General features: G+C 39.2%; 1 protein-coding gene across 3 annotated transcripts in view; it reads left to right on the top strand.

Annotated features, from left to right (window-relative positions):
* LOC124616084 (actin-related protein 8) overlaps positions 1–18,242 on the top strand; it is a 171,531-nt gene that overhangs the window by 115,866 nt on the left and 37,423 nt on the right. For all 3 annotated transcript variants that reach the window (XM_047144335.1, XM_047144336.1, XM_047144334.1), the window contains 3 exons: positions 1,537–1,611; positions 2,818–2,964; positions 14,478–14,727. In XM_047144335.1, coding sequence (XP_047000291.1) covers positions 1,537–1,611; positions 2,818–2,964; positions 14,478–14,727 — 472 coding nt within the window. The remainder of the gene's footprint in view (positions 1–1,536; positions 1,612–2,817; positions 2,965–14,477; positions 14,728–18,242) is intronic.

The raw sequence follows: 18,242 nt of genomic DNA, 5'->3' as shown, positions 1-18,242 counted from the left end.
ATAGAACTTCGATCTATCCAGCGTTTTGTTATCGGCTTGATGTTCCAACATATTAGGCTAGACAGTTGAGAGTCTACTGTACTTGTGACTGAATAACTTCAAAAACATTTTTTGGGTACTCTTCAGCAGCAATTGAATCCTGCCCATCGCAGAGAAAAACCTGCTTGATCACTTCTGAGTAGATTACTATGTTAGTTGCCGCGTGGGATTAGCCAAGCGGTCTAAGGCGCTGCAGTCATGGACTATGTGGCTGGTCCCGGCGGAGGTTCGAGTCCTCCCTCGGGCATGGGTGTGTGTTTGTCCTTAGGATAATTTAGGTAAAGTAGTGTGTAAGCTTAGGGACTGATGACCTTAGCAGTTAAGTCCCATAAGATTTCACACACTACTATGTTAGTTATCAGTAGCCACTGTTCAGTTTTGTATATCGGGATTACTAACTGGATTCTTCTTTTGCTACAGATGCTTCTGAAACTTTTCATGTTGGGAGCTTTCTCTTACTGCTTAAATTTACAGTTATCTCTCCTATTGTTTCATACTGTTTTAAGTCATGTATATTGGTGTCCTCAAACCTATTGTGCTTCTTTTCCTTCACATTCACTTCTTTATTTTTGTTTTTCTTCTTTTTACCAGAGTTTGGGTTTACTTATGCTATCCCACCTATATGTTACCTTACCTTTATGTTACCTTTTCTTTCTTTTGGTTGCTTCTCCAAAGTTTGTTGGTTCTTTCCTTTTATTTTGCATTATATTACTCTTTTCTCATTTGTGTTATCATTTCTGTCTGTTATTTACTCATCTCCAACTTGTAGAGTGATCTCTCTGGCACTTCATATGTCTCAGACTTGCAAATCTCATTTGTACTAGCATTATTCAGGTTCATCTTGTCCTGTTCTGTGTAGTCTCTTATTGAATAGTGCCTTGGATGACTTACATTTTACCCTGAACTGTCCAATTTCCTCTGGCTCTTGTATGTTTACATATGAACTTGCTTCAGCCTAGCATGCAGATTTTTTTCCATTTATTTATTTGATCACTTTCTCATTTTGGAGATACTTGAAGTGAATTAATAGTTCGTGAAGTATTCTTGCTGATGAAAGGAGTTCTTAGTTACATATAAAATTCAGTGCAACAATAACACAACTGCTCCTTCTCACAGAATTTAATGAGAAAATAAATTCTATGTGACTCAGCAGTGATATGAAATAGAAACCGGTGAGCAAATAGAAGTATGTACTTCAAAGTTGCTTATTAGTCAGTTACTGGAAATTTAATTTTGTTCATTAATTACACTCATTTTTCTAAATATGAGAAGATACCAAGTGACTCGTAAATAACTAATAGCTTTAGTGGAAAGGGGGGGAGGGGGGGGGGGGGTGTTATGTCCATTTCTGCTTTTTGCGCGTGGTCAGTTCTGGGTTGCCAGTTTCATGTATAAGCACATACACTGCTATTTAACTTCCAACAGTTCTTTATTGAAAGCTTTTTTTGTCTTTTTTACATGCAGTTGGTTCAAGTTTCTTACAAGACACTTTTGCAGGATATATGTGGTTCACAAGAAAAGTCATTTGTTCTGAAGCAGCCAAACCGACCAACAAGAAAATACACATTGCAGGTAAGATGCCTATGACCAAAAATTAACTGTTTTGATTGATAAAGTGACAGACATATTTTATTTCATAAGTGTGTAAAATGTTGAGATCTTGCTTGTATGGCAGTGATAAAGTGACTCTCCATACTATTGAAAGCAGTTTTTAACTGTACATTCTTAAACAAAGACCAGTATTCAAGCTCTTTAGCTCAGCAGTTATTATTCCACTGAAAAAAAAAAGTTAGAGATAGGCAGAGAGTAGTAAATATTTTAATTGAGCCATGATGCTGGAATGTAGCTATGAAGAATACATTATTGAAAGTGAGAAGAAAAGGGGTGGGGGGAGTGGGGAGAGAGCGTGTATAATGGGAGGCTAACAGTTGGGGAGAAAGCACCCTACATTTCAAACAGAGCAATTGAAACACATTGCTGCATGTCATAGATATTTCAGGAATTATGTATTTAAATTGCAAGGCAAATCACTTCTCAATATTTTATGGTTACAGAAGCTCCATTTCCAGCATTCAGTTGCCATAAAAAAGTCTTTCTACTTTTTCTAATATTAATTCTATGGAATGATCAGTTTCAACTATTATTCTACAGCTGCTCTCTTCCATTTTATACCACGGTATAAATTGAGCCTATTTGTTTGTAGGCATTGTACTTCGTCAAAAAAAGCTAAGCTCAGACTGATAGCTAAAAGCTATTGTTGTACATTTGTTTCCTATTTATATTCTTGTCTTGGATACACCTGAATGGAGTACTCTGAGATCCCCCTTGGCTCTCTGCACAGCATTGCTACCTCTGTTCAGCACTTGCTCTGAATTCTTTATTTCTGTTAATGAACTTTATCCATTGCATATCAGCTAAGGAGTACCATAAACAAAATGACACTAAACACAAAACAAGTATATAAAACACATTCAATGCACATACAAGTGACTTTGATTCACAGGTTACTTGCACATATTCATCCTCCTTTGCTATTTCTGACTCAGACAATACGATCACTTTAACACATGCTTACTCATTTTTAGATATCTAGGGTACAAAAATTTGTACACATTTAATGCATACAAGAAAAAAACTCCGAACTCACTCCAAACAGGTCCCAGAAGGCTCAGCAATACTGACTGACCAGAATGTAGTCTTAGATATTCTCTACATGTTTTTCCAGCTGTTGAACATCCTGAACTGATTACAAATGTTTGTGTGTAATTTCATGTTTAGGTTGGAGATGAATGCATAGTGGCACCTCTGAGTTTGTTCCAACCTGAATTGCTTGCAGTCACTGGGCCAAAACAAGTACACATTCAGAAACGATCTACTGGAGACCCCGAGGACCCTCATGATGATAATTATTTGCGGGAAACAAGTGTAAGTATCAAGATTTTGAAAATGGCATGGGTTTCCTAAATTTATCAGTGTACATTGTTTTGTACATGTTACATTTTTTGTGTTTTTTATGTTTATATGAAAAAATGCATGAGACTCATGCTATGAAGAAAGATTGAATCTGTTTCAGTTTGATTGTGATTCTTTAAAAAATATCATGTTTTTCGTTTTTAGAATATTAGAAACATATTTATGAGGGTTGAATGAAAAGAATGCTTCCACCTGCGTTAATTGGGTTTGGATGGGAATATTTTAATAAATCAAATGCAGAAATAATCCTTAGAATGATCTTTAATTATCAATATTCACTTTCCCACATAATCACCAGCCAATTGGATACATTTCTGCCAACAATGAACAAGTTTTCTGGAGCCCTCAGGGAAGAAGTTGACACTCTGTTTCTGCAACTACAGTCTCACAGTTCTCTCAACGTCTTCATCAGAAGCATAATGATGTCACCGCAGATCGTTTTTCACTATCAGGAACAGATGGCAGTCAGATGGTGCTAAATGTGGACTGTGTGGAGGATGCCGTATGGTGGTGAGATTCAGTCTCTGAAGTTCTGCTATGGTGGCACGTGAAATGTGTGGTTTGGTATTGTCATGCTGCAGGAAAACATTTCCCTTTTTCTTTTGGACCCTTGTTAGCCTTAATTTCAGAGCTTGCAGCGTGTTGTTGTTCCACGATCAAGGAAATCAACCTGGACAACACCATCTGCATCCCAGAACACTGTGGCCATAATTTTTCCAGCTGAGGGCTGTGTCTTGAATTTCTTTTTCTGGGGCAATCCCTTGTGTCGATATTCCATAGACTGACGTTCCACTCCAGTTCGTAATGGTGTAACCATGTTTCGTCACCTGTCACAATTGAATGGGAAGGCCGTCACCTTCATTCTTGTAATGAGAGAGGAGTTCCTGGCAAATTTCAAGTCTGTACACTTTCATTTCAGGAGTCAGCATCCAGGGTACCCATCGTGCACAGATCTTCCGATAGCCAAGCAAAGCAATAATGTGACCCACACATTCTTGTGAAATACCGATTGTACTTGCAGTTTCTCTCTGAGTGATACGACAATCGTCCTGAATCAATCTGTCAACATTTCACTTGTGAAACTCGGTGGTTGCTGTCACAGGACGTCTAACTCATTGTTTGTCACGCAGTCAGATGTTCCTGCCTCTACATCTTTAAACTTACTCACCCAACGACAAACAGTACTCACATCAACATAACCACCATAAACTGCCTCATTCTCTGGTGAATCTCTTTTGGGGTGTCACCTTCTGCTGTCAAAAATTCAATGACTACAAGTTGCTTAAATCACATTGATAGACCATCTGCGCAGGGCATTGACCAACCGTCTGCGCGGGGTTCCACACTTTATGCTGTAACAAAACAACCGTTCAATGCTAAGGCTTCCCGCCAACTGGAGCTATAGAGAAGAGCTACGGAACAAGCATACCCATGCTGCCAACTGTTGAAGAGTTATGAAGGTGGAGGCATTAATTTTCAGTGAATCCTTGTATAAGCAATTTGCTTTCCAAAAGTCATTTATAGTTAATATTTTTATATCTTTGGTGAAAGCGAAAAAAGTGTAAATTTTTCACAGGCTGTATTGCAAAGACAACCACCTAACCTTTGTTTAAAAGTCAGTTGCAGTAGTAAAATTTTGCACAAGTGAATCTGGATGTACCAGAAAAACAAATCAGCAGTCAAAAACTATTGGGCTTGCGAAGACAAACACAGTTGTAACTGGTTTATTCGACAAGCAATGCTTATTCTGATATAGAACCTTGGCTTTGGGCATGACTAAATACAAAATTATGAAAGCAGGAAATGTATTTGCCCCTGGGAAGATACAAAGTAATACATGGTCCAGTAATATCAGTAATGACCACCACCTACGTGAGACATCAATATGCAATAACCACTCACAGGCGGCAGGTGGCAGCACTAACAGTAAAGTGGAAAATGTGTGATTTATGTGACATCCAAAAGGGGATGATCATTTGTTTTCTAACTGAACAAGGAAGCATTTTTGAAACAGCTAAGTTTGTAGACTGTGCATAGCAAAATGTTGCCATCCAAAACCAGTGCCGAGGTAACTGTGGTGCACCATGGGCAATAGAAGACGGGTGGACTACGGCTGAGGAGATGTGTGGCATGGCTGTTGGCATGTGTGTTGTGGAACATCTGAAAGAAAACACCCTGCAACAATCGTTGGAAGGATCCGAGCCAGAGGAGGGAGCATTATGGCATGGAGAATGTTTTTGTGTCTTTCCTTAGGTAATTTCGTCATTCTGGAAAGCACAATGGATCAACACAAATGGATGCATCTTTCCTTGGAAACCATTTTTCCTTGGCATGATGGCATCTACCAGCAGGACAGTGCAATGTTTCTCACTGTTGTTAGTGTACATGCATGATTTGAGGAGTGCCAGGATGAGTTCGCCCTATTTCCCTGGCCACCAAACTTCTTGGAGTTAAACCCAATTGAGAATCTATGGGACCACCTCGATCGGTCTGCTTGCAGCATGGTTCCTTAACTGAGAAACGTAGCACAGTTGGCCATAGCGCTGGAGTCAACATGACTCCACATCCATTTTGGAACTTCCAGAACCTTATGGACTTTCTTCCTCGACACTTCACAGTGGTTCACATTGCAAAATGTGGTTATTCAGGCTTCTGACAGATGGTCACATTATTGTGACTGGACAGTGTTTATCAAAACCTCATGTGGTTTCATAGGTTTTGTTTATGGCTGCTTTTGCAACCTGGCATGCTTTTGTACTATATTTGTTGTGCCACATTTTTACAGTATGTTACTGATACTTTTTAATGATCAGGAATGCTCATAAATTTAGATAGAGAATCTCAAGTGGCCACGAGCTGAAATTATTTGACACAAATGGGCCTTGTGTTTTTGTCACTATTTTGCTTTTAACACATAATCAGGAATGATAAAGGGTAGCCACCATTTACAGTAAATTGTTAGCAATTTCACTTTGATTCTGGCAGATAAATGAATGTTTAACAACTTTTTCAAGAACAGTGCTGGACCACACCCTTTCTTTCTTGCTAGCTGCTATAATAAGACTCATATAGTCAGTCATCACATTTCATGTAAACATTCACCAAAGTTATTTTGCACTTTATTAATGTATGTTCTTCAAAATACTAATAACATTCTAATTCCCAAAGGTACACTCTTTGGCCAGGAGCATCTAAACTTACCATCCCTCACTACAAAATACAAACAGTCACTCTTACTCTTTGCCCTTCACTTGATCACTCTCTATATATCAATCCCTTTTTATATAAGGGGCGTTCAAAAAGAAACGAGCCGGAGGCATAATTACAGAAACCAACACCAGTATGTTAGAAATATTGACCCTGGCTGTTGAGACACTTCACCCACTGTGACCCAAGGCGGTGAATGGCTGTCTCATAAAATTCCTGGGACCGCGATGTTAACCAGTTCTGGACGTACAGCTGGACGGCGTTGTCCGAGGTGAATCGTTTACCCCTCAGAGCCTTTTTAAGGCGACCAGAAATGGTGTAATCACAGGGAGAGAGGTCCGGACTGTATGGAGGGTGGCTGAGAACCTCCCATTTGAATTTCTGCAGGAGTACTGCGACTGTGTTGGCCATATGAGACTTTGTATTGGCATGGAGCAGAATGACCCCATGGGTGGGATTGCCTGGTTGTTTTGATTTGATTGCTTGGCGATGGGTGGTCAAGGTTTGTGAGTAATGCTGGACATTCACTGTTGTCCCGTGCTTCAGGAAGTGCATCAGAAGTGGGCCATCTTGGTCAAAGAAGAACGTCAGCATAGGGGCAAACGATTCACCTCGGATGACGATGTCCAGCTGTACATATAGAACCCAGGAATTTTATGAGACAGCCATTCACTGCCTTGTGTCACAGTGGGACAAGTGTCTCAACAGCCAGGGTCAGTACTTCTAACATACAGATATTGGTTTCTGTAATTATGCCTCTGACTCGTTTCTCTTTGAATATCAATTATCAACCCTTTGTCTCATCCGAGGCAGATCCACAGCACAGCATGCATCACTGCTAATGAAATCAGTCTTCTACCGAATACACTGTAAAGTGTCCTTGCATTACCGTGGTATGTTTACCTGCTTAACATTTGGGTAGCTAAGCTGAGTGATGGCCAGAGTGCCACAGAGGGTTCCATGCCTAGTAAAGTGTTACATGTATGTGAATGATGAAAAGTAGGTGAGAGCCAAATTGGTTCAATTTTAAGCAGACTAACAGAAAGCAAATGTGCACGCTGTGATACTATGATCAGAGTTAGTTGGCACGTGGCTTTCAGGACTAGTAGCCGTAGAATTTGCTATTATTGTCTGATGTTTAACAAGAGAATAACTATGGCGCATGTATTAGGAAAGAATGCATACATGTTGACGTATATTGTGGAAAAGAGTCAGTTTCAGTACAATAAATAGTGTTTTGGTATAACTGTTGTGTGTGAAGAATTACGTATTTCTTTTTGAAGAGAGACATGGTGTATGATTTTATATTTGATTATTCGTCATTTACTACTCTCCCATCCTGGTCCCTTCTGCAAATCAACCAACCAACCTACCTTACATGTAACTACCATGACAGGACAATCCTAAGTGAAGGAGTACTTGGTAGAGGCTAAATTGAGGACAATATTAAAAGTAAAATAGTGATCACCAAAGAACCGGAGGCATGTGTCTACAGTAAGTGAACCACACAGCCAGAGTGGAATTTTTGAACAGTGAATCGAACAAATGAAATATGCTTCGCAAAAGTGATATGCTAGAAGGAACTACAATAACACAAGGGAACAGCCTCCAGAGTTGCAGGATATTCCGCACCGCATGACGATAGCAATGGAAGATAATGAAATGTTAATTTGCAAGAAACAAAATTGTATTTTGGCCAAGAAGTGGCACAGCAGAACCGTTGAGTGACAGAGTTGTACTTTTGGTGTATGGAATAGCATGTGACGACCTAGAGTGAGCTGTGTTAGAACCGTAGACCTTGCCATTAGTGGGGAGGCTTGCGTGCCTCATACAGATGGCCGTATCGTAGGTGCAACCACAATGGAGGGGTATCTGTTGAAAGGCCAGACAAACATGTGGTTCCTGAAGAGGGGTAGCAACCTTTTCAGTAGTTGCAGGGGCAACAGTCTGGATGATTGACTGAGCTGGCCTTGTAACACTAACCAAAACGGCCTTGCTGTGCTGGTACTGCAAACGGCTGAAAGCAAGGGGAAACTACAGCCGTAATTTTTCCCAAGGGCATGCAGCTTTACTGTATGGTTAAATGATGATGGTGTCCTCTTGGGTAAAATACTCCAGAGGTAAAATAGTCCCCCATTCGGATTTCCGGGCAGGGACTACTCAAGAGGATGTCGTTATCAGGAGAAAGAAAACTGGCGTTCTAGCGTTCTACAGATTGGAGCGTGGAATGTCACATCCCTTAATCGGGCAGGTAGGTTAGAATATTTAAAAAGGGAAATGGATAGGTTAAAGTTAGACATAGTGGGAATTAGTGAAGTTCGGTAGCAGGAGGAAGAAGACTTTTGGTCAGGTGAATACAGGGTTATAAATACTAAATCATATAGGAGTAATGCAGGAGTAGGTTTAATAATGAATAAAAAAATAGGAGTGCGGGTAAGCTACTACAAACAGCATAGTGAACGCATTATTGTGGCCAAGATAGACATGAAGCCCACAACTACTACAGTAGTACAAGTTTATATGCCAACTAGCTCTGCAGATGATGAAGAAATTGATGAAATGTATGATGAGATAAAAGAAATTATTCAGGTAGTGAAGGGAGACAAATATTTAATAGTCGTGGGTGACTGGAATTCGGTAGTAGGAAAAGGGAGAGAAGAAAACGTAGTAGGTGAATATGGATTGGGGCTAAGAAATGAAAGAGGAAGCCGCCTGGTAGAATTTTGCACAGAGCACAACTTAATCATAGCTAACACTTGGTCCAAGAATCATAAAAGAAGGTTGTACTCATGGAAGAATCCTGGAGATACTAGAAGGTATCAGATAGATTATGTATTGGTAAGACAGAGATTTAGGAACCAGGTATTAAATTGTAAGACATTTCCAGGGGCAGATGTGGACTCTGACCACATTCTATTGGTTATGAACTGTAGATTAAAACTGAAGAAACTGCTAAAAGGTGAGAATTTAAGGAAATGGGACCTGGATAAACTGACTAAACCAGTGGTTGTACAGAGTTTTAGGGAGAGCATAAGGGAATAAATGTCACAAATGGGGGAAAGAGTTACAGTAGAAGAAGAATGGGTAGCTCTGAGGGATGAAGTAGTGAAGGCAGCAGAGGATCAAGTAGGTAAAAAGATGAGCTCTAGTAGAAATCCTTGGGTAACAGAAGAAATATTGAATTTAATTGATGAAAGGAGAAAATATAAAAATGCAGTAAATGAAGCAGACAAAAAGGAATACAAACATCTCAAAAATGAGATCGACAGGAAGTGCAAAATGGCTGAGTACGGATGGCTAGAGGACAAATGTAAGGATGTAGAGGTTTGTCTCATTAGGGATAAGATAGATACTGCCTACAGGAAAATTAAAGAGACCTTTGAAGAAAAGAGAACCACTTGTATGAATATCAAGAGTTCAGATGGAAACCCAGTTCTAAGCAGAAAGGTGGAAAGAGTATATAGAGGGTCTATACAAGGGTGATGTACTTGAGGACAATATTATGGAAATGGAAGAGGATGTAGATGAAGATGAAATGGGAGATACAATACCGCGTTAAGAGTTTGACAGAACACTGAAAGACCTGAGTCGAAACAAGGCCCCAGGAGTAGACAACATTCCATTAGAACTACTGACCACCGTTGGAGAGCCACTCCTGACAAAACTCTACCATCTGGTGAGCAAGATGTAGGAGACAGGCAAAATACCCTCAGACTTCAAGAAGAATATAATAATTCCAATCCCAAAGAAAGCAGGTGTCGACAGATGTGAAAATTACCAAAGTATCAGTTTAATAAGTCACAGCTACAAAATACTAATGCGAATTCTTTACAGACGAATGGAAAAACTGGTAGAACCCGACCTCGGAGTGGATCAGTCTGGATTCCGTAGAAATATTGGAACATGTGAGGCAATACTGACTCTAAGACTTATCTTAGAAGAAAGATTACGGAAAGGCAAACCTACATTTCTAGCATTTGTAGACTTAGAGAAAGCTTTTGACAATGTTGACTGGAATACTCTCTTTCAAATTCTAAAGGTGGCAAGGGTAAACTAAAGGGAGCGAAAGGCTATTTACAATTTGTACAGAAATCAGATGGCAGTTATAAGAGTCGAGGGGCATGAAAGGGAAGTAGTGGTTGGGAAGGGAGTGAGACAGGGTTGTAGCCTCTCCTCGATGTTATTCAATCTGTATATTGAGCAAGCAGTAAAGGAAATAAAAGAAAAATTCAGAGTAGGTTTTAAAATCCATGGAGAAGAAATAAAAACTTTAAGGTTCGCCGATGACTTTGTAATTCTGTCAGAGACAGCAAAGGACTTGGAAGAGCAGTTGAACAGAATGGACAGTGTCTTGAGAGGAGAATTTAAGATGAACATCAACAAAATCAAAACTAGTATAATGGAATGTAGTCAAATTAAGTCGGGTGATGCTGAGGGAATTAGATTAGGAAATGAGACATTTAAAGCAGTAAAGGAGTTTTGCTATTTGGGGAGCAAAATAACTGATGATGGTCGAAGTAGAGAGGATATAAAATGTATACTGGCAATGGCAAGGAAAGCGTTTCTGAAGAAGAGAAATTTGTTAACATCAAGTATAGATTTAAGTGTCAGGAAGTCGTTTCTGAAAGTATTTGTATGGAGTGTAGCCATGTATGGAAGTGAAACATGGACGATAAATAGTTTGGACAAGAAGAGAATAGAAGCTTTCAAAATGTGGTGCTACAGAAGAATGCTGAAGATTAGATGGGTGAATCACATAACTACTGAGGAGGTATTGAATAGAATTCGGGAGAAGAGAAGCTTGTGCCACAACTTGACAAGAAGAAGGGACCGGTTGGTAGGACATGTTCTGAGGCATCAAGGGATCACAAATTTAGCATTGGAGGGCAGCGTGGAGAGTAAAAATCGTAGAGGGAGACCAAGAGATGAATACATTAAGCAGATTCTGAAGGATGTAGACTGCAGTAGGTACTGGGAGATGAAGAAGCTTGCACAGGATAGAGTAGCATGGAGAGCTGCATCAAACCAGTCTCAGGACCAAAGACCACAACAACAACAACTGTGTTAGAACTGTACTCTAAATATGTATTCAATCTGTTGAGACTGAACTATTACAAATGTTCATATTATGGCTGAAAGAAGTGAGAACTGCAATGAACTCAGTTTCAAAGAACAACTGCAGAAATTTTCGTGAGAAAGGGAGGCGCAGTGGTTATAGGAGAAGGAGGGGCAGTAGATAAGTCAAGAATTTGTAAACTATAGAAAGCACCATGGATAAGACAAAGGGAGAAAGAGAATGAAGAATGAATGAGAAAAATGTGAGAAAAATGGAAGAAAAGAAAGACACAATGGTGGGAAGAATTAAAAAAAATTTTAAGCAAATGTTGCACAAGCCAGAAGAAGATGTTGCAAAATCAGAAAATTTAGAAACTGAACATTAAGTAGAAATGCCATAAGTGGACATGGGGGTATGGGAAACAGACAAACTGGAAACAGTTGACGATATGAATGAATAAGTCTGTGTGAATACAAATTTAGGTCAGGTAGATTAAGCAAAAGAAAAAAAAGCAATATGTAAGCAGTGGATCATAGTGTAACGAAATAGAGGAAGAATTGTGTAAATTGGAGACTTAAGTTGTGGCAAATTTGTGTGTTGATGATGTATTGAAAGCAGACCAGATGAGTGGACATCAACTGGAGTTTAATTTTGATGACAATGGATGAAGATTCAGAAGGACAAAAGTGAGCAAATGGTATATCTAAAGAGAAGAAGACTACAGAAGATACCAAGGCATTTACAATGATTTACTGTGCTACAATAGCAGAAGACTGTGAGAAGCGGGCACAAATGGATCAGGTAAAATATAGCAGTTTGAACAGCATCTAGAAGAGGAAAAAGCACCATTGAAGAAGAAAAAATTACCCATAATATCATTGAGAACCATACTGTAGCACCACCACTATTTTTCAGCGCTACAAGGGTGCAGGCGAGTGTGGAATTTACCAGACGATTGTTCTGACAGATGCAGATGCATCGCTTCCCAGCCAGTGGGCCACCTTGGGGCTCGCTTCAGCTGCAGCTGACCTTCTGCCCTAGGCACACACCGAGGGGGACATTACCACAACAGAGTGTTGCTTTCCTCAATAAAATGTATGACTAATAATGAAGCTTCTCTGAGCCACTATAAATCATGTTCCTGACAACAACCCACTCTGTCAGTCCAACCCTGCCTCTGTAAAGGTTATCCACGACAGGTCTCTTGATTTCGGTGTCGCGTATGGGATCAACATCTCAGGCTGTACCAGGAACCTCGTCTGTAGCCACAACTTGCAGTGTCAACATGCAATGGGGTGAGTGCAGTTTATGTTTATTTTTGTTGTCATCCATCTAAGGCTTCTATAATACAAAAACTGAAGAGAGCAGACCAAAATGCAATAAAAGGAAAGTGAGCAGAAGAAATGTGTGGGAAAGAAAGGAGAGGGAAGAGAGGGTGAAAGGGAAAATCAAATGAGATGGAGAACTGGAAACTATTTTGAAAACATCGACATCACACTTGTGCCCCGGGAAAAAACATAGAACTTGTTTTACAGCAGCAGACAGACTGAAGCCTTTTTATGCTGTAGTAACAAGTGGAATAGAATTCTGTTCATAAAAAAAACTTTATGAGTGTAAATGACTTCGCAGTATTCAAAATATTATCTGCAAGTGGACACTTAGGTGGTATTTGTTAAGCATTGAGTTTACAACATGTCCTGAACTGACAGCAGTAGCCTATGTAACTATGAGTAATAGCTTATGAAGATTCAGGGGTGGGAGGTGGAATGCCTCATCCCACCAAGCAGCGAGCTGAGCCAAGTCCACATGTCAACACTGCAAAGGCACGGAACTTAACCAACACAGCTGCCGTCTTTGGGTTCACTGGGTATGAGGTTGTGCATGCACAGGACTTACCACTGGCTGCTGGTGCCAGAGTGGGAGCATTGACCTACAGCTGTACATGCCAAGCCAACAGCTAAAGTTTACAAACAGGGCCATGTGTACTATAGCATGAGTGCATAAAGTACCCTTCCATGATGAACCACAAGTGGCCTATCATCATACCCGCTAATTAACTGTGCTTATGTGTATAGTGCAAATGTGAGGAAAAGTGTATTTCATATTATGTTTGGTTTGCCAATTTACATACTGTTTTCTTTCAGCTGATGGATTCAAACTAAAGACATAAGGTGACTAATGACATGGATGTTGTTTAGCTGAATTGTTAAGTGATTGAAATCTCATTTCTAATTGTGTGTTTTGATGGTTAATCTTATTTTGTGTTTTCTATTTGCTACGTTTAAAAATCAGAGTATACTGAATCACTTGAGTAAAATAAGTTTGGTCAGCACCGGTATGTGTATATCTGTTAGTAGTAAGCAATTAATGAATTATCTGTGACCATACTGATGTGAAACACTTACAAAGTAAGCTAGTTTGTGGTACTAGTTATGCAGTTCTAATTTCATTAACTTCAAGTTTTGCCTATTCTTGTTTTTGTAATTTTTCAAATTTTTTGCCAAATTTTAAAAAGAAGTTGGTGGGAGAATTTAATGTATCTTTGCCTTACAGTGATACCTTTGCCTTAATCTAATCTTTGAGTGGCAGCCAGAGTGCGGAGCAGTTGTTAGGGTTGCATGTCCACTTTTATTAGAATGATACATGCAGGCTGAGTGCTGAGCAAATAAGAATATTGAGCAGAATAGCTGGAAGTATAAGAATGCATGAATAATTTTATATCAAAGTAGCAAGTAGTTGGTGCATTGCTGTCAGAACTAGCAGTCATATAATTTGCTATTTTTGTCTTTTATTGAACAAGAAAATTGGCACTGTGCTTGTAATAGGAAAGAGTACATACGTGTGTACTTATCTTGTGAAAAAGAGCAAGTCGAGAGTAACAGGAAAGGAAATGACTAGTAGCGGTACAGGGTAATCTCCACCACACACTCTACTGTGACTTGCGGAGTATTTATGGCGATGTACATGTAGCTGAACTGCTGTGTGTGTAGAATTATTTCTTTCTTTTTAATGTTCGACATATTGTGTGATTTAGTACTTGCCTTTCGATATTTACTTTTCCCCTACACTGATAGAGCCTTACAATATTTATACTACTACTAAAACACGTGGCAGTTTTCACTAAATTTTTCAGTTCTTTCTTAAAAATTCATATTTCTTAGGGTAATATGTTGATTTTGTTGTTTTTGTTACACTTTGACAGAGACGGGGAGCGAAAGAGGCCCTGGAACCTTTGTCAGGTGGTTTTGCTGGAAGTGAACTGGATGGCATGAATGCAGGTCTAGATTGCAGTGGTGTTGGGGGACAGACAGGTGAAGAAGATATAGTAGTGGATGCTATGGATGCAACAGTTCCAACTACTGTTCGGGATGCTGATACAAAAGAATTTGTTGTTGGGCCAGAACAGGTTCTTGGTCTTGATCAGGCTATTCTACAAAGTATTGATCGTTGCCGTAAGTCCAGATTGTTACTAATGAATCACACATTTGTTATAACTGTCTAGTTTTTTCCATGTCCTGATTTTCAGTATTTTTAATCAAGATGTTGCCGTTGCAATGCATATTTTATAGTATTTCGTATGTTATTGTCACAGGGAACAGTTTCTTAAGGAAATTTTTGTAGCAGAAGTTGTGTAATAGTAATTTACAATCACTTGACTATTTATTCTGAAAGTGTCTAAGATTTAAAAGAAATAAATTTTGAAATGGTTATTACAGTGTAACTGCAGACATAATTTGCCACTGACTCATTGACAGATAGAAACATAATTTACCAGATTATAACTGAAGTTGTTATGGTCCATTTACCTGTAGTTTGATGTTGCACTCAGTTTTGATGAAAGTTGAAGTCTCGTATCTTGCTGTACTTAAAAAAAAATCATGGAAACAGATGCTGTTAAGGATAATGCTAAATGATGTAGACCACATAAGAAATGAATTTTAAAAGGGTTTCCTTCCACTTTATTTTCACCATAATGTAGTCGATAGCCAGTTCCAAGTTTACAATTTATAGTTTATATAGGTAAAGGGATGCACGTCTCTTCCTTTGTAAATACATATGGAAGAAGAATTACCCAATCATTAAACACACTCACAAACTTTGTTAAGTTCACAGTGGCATAAACTAGCTTGCCTAAGATTGTTAAGGCTCCAAATATTACTCGTTTCATATTCCTTGCAGACATATGTATTGTGCGTATCACACTTTTCAGAAGAATTAAGGGAACATGATGTTGGCCATCTGCCATACTCCACTGAGCACTAATTGAGGACTGGGTATGTTACCAAATTGTAATGTTATCTTTCACAAATTAAATACACAACAGAACATCACTAGATCCTCAATAATTTACGTAAAAAGAACTGATATGTCTGACAAGTGTCAAAAACAAAGTGGAAACAGTCATTTATCCCATCATCCTGGATGCTTTTCATTGGATTTTCAGACAATACAGTAAAGTGTATGCTCTAGGTGAGCATTTATCACTGTCTGACGCCTGTGTACCATTCTCTGTATAAGTCTGTGGAGGTCACCTTGTGGCATCCGTTCCCATTCTGCAATGAGAGTCCACGAGAGTTCCTGGAGAGTCTGGGGACAATGGTGAACACTTCTGTCAAGCGTGACCCCACATATGCATGATGAGGTTTAGGTTGAGACTCACTGCCAGCCATTCCATTACTTCAGAACACATCCCTGCGAACACCTGCCACATAGGCCCTGGCATTAGAAAGAATTCAGGGTGACCACCATATGCAGCAGTCACCACATAATCCAACAGGATCTGTTTGATGTGCTGCCTGGCAGTAAGGCAACTGTGGACAGTGACAAGATCCAAATGGCTGTCAATATTGAAACCTCCCCACAACATCACAGAACCTTGGAAATCTGTAAATTTTCTGGACAGCATTTGGCAGGCACTACTCACCATTGGTCTCCACATATGAACATGGCCATTGTCTTGTGTCAGAGGATATCTGGACTCATCTGTGAATAGCACGTTTGCCAGTGACGAAGTTGACTGTTGACATGTGAATGGCAGAATTGAGGGTGAGCTGCAAGATGTTTTCGTGTCAAGTGTGTGCTCAAACAGGACTTCTAGGACATAAGGTTCTTTTGCATAACTTGTTCATTATAGTCTGATCGGATACAGCGACTCCAGTGGCTCTTCTGAAATCCTCATGCTATTCTGTTGCGGTATCCATATGTCACTGAAATGCTGAGATGGTCAGATATGGGTCTTCACATGGGGTTTTAATGCTTCGGCGACCTTGTCCAGTTCCCTTGTGCACTGGCCAGTCTCTCTGTACTGTGTCCACAACATATGGATTACATGTGGAGAGGCATTGGCTTCTGCAGTAAAATGACTGAAAGTCCATTCTTTTTTGGATCAAACAGAACTGCCCTTGCAGATTGTACTGCATTAAAATGTCACATTGCGTGTGCTTGGTCGAATACCATGTCCACAACTGCCATTTGTGTACCTCACTAGAAAACACTGTGACATTGATACACACTTCCTTCTGAAGGGTCACTGGACACTGTAATGTGTAACACAACCATTAGATGATGAATTATTTTAATTGTTGCCTTCATTGAAAGTGAAGAGCCCAAGCCATGCAGTGAGACCACAGTTGCTGCCTATATCAAAATAGATTTAACATGACGGGTGCTGATACATGTGCTCCCCTAATTATTTTGAACAGTGTATAATGGAGTGCAGAAATTTCTCTTTAACTGAAAAAGAGGTGTTATCCAGCTGCTGGCAAGACACAGATTGTAACATGATCTGACGTATAGATGTTGTCGATGTACTGGTTGGTCACAGACTTTAAACTCCATATATGTTTAGCATTTCCTTACTAGCCACACACTTTCATAGGTATAAGTACATGATGTGAATTCTGAAAAAAACATTATACTTTGAAATTCAGTTAGGTTAGTTTTTATTACTTTGCATGGATTTGTTTGATTTATGAAAAATATTTCAGGTTATTAATTCACATAGCCTCATCTGGAATACCCTTCTGATGAGTATAACATCCCTCTTGAAATAAATATTATATGATTGTAAATCAGTCAAAATCTTAATTACCAACTGAATTAATTAGTGAGAGGTATTGTCTGAGTCAGAAAAAAATGCAGCAGTAAAATTATATTGTTAAAATTCAGAATCTTGCAGTCCTAGTAAACAGGCAATTGGGATTTTAAGGGTTCATACTTTTTATGTCAGTTATTTTGTAAGTACTTAATTTCAGGTAATTATAAATATGTTCTTGGAAAGTTGGAAATGTCTGCTTTTGAATGACCGGTAACAATACTTCCTCTACTGCTTCTTGGCTCACACTGTTCTGCAGTTGTATTACGATATTGTAACTTCAATTAGCTGTAATTTTTAATTACTCAGGCTTCCATTAAGATCACTTACATTATTGTGACCAGGAAGGTAAATATAAACAGTTGAAAAATAAGTGTAACAGAGACTTTACATAAATAGTGATTTTACGTGTTCCTGTACAGATTACTTATATGTGTGCAACTACTTAGATGTAGAATAAAAGAATGAAAAATGGTACTGTATTTACTCGATTTTAAGCCGCATTCGAATCTAAGCTGCACCTGAAAAATGAGACTCGAAATCGAGGGAAAAAAATTTTTCCAAATCTAAGCCGCACCTGAAATCTGAGACTTGAAATTCAAGGTGAGAGAAAAGTTTTAGGCCGCACCTCCAAATCGAAATAAAGTTGGTCCATTGTAATATGAGACACAATTTAGGTCGAATGAATGACGATACAGCTACAGTAGTTTGGTTCGAGTCGTAAGCTTAGCAGTTAAGCTTTACCAGGTAGCCATTGCTATGCATCAGGCACTCCGTCCGTATTTATACGGGTACCCTTCCTTTTTCACGTGCTTCGTCTGGCTTGAATTGATTGTTAATTTTTCTTTGATCTGATAAGTGCCATTCTCTTTG

The sequence above is a fragment of the Schistocerca americana genome, chromosome 5 (assembly GCF_021461395.2).
Source record: "Schistocerca americana isolate TAMUIC-IGC-003095 chromosome 5, iqSchAmer2.1, whole genome shotgun sequence".
Classification (NCBI taxonomy): Eukaryota; Metazoa; Arthropoda; class Insecta; order Orthoptera; family Acrididae; genus Schistocerca; species Schistocerca americana.
Note: the sequence above shows the minus strand (reverse complement) of the source record. Positions and strands in the feature narration are given on the sequence as shown.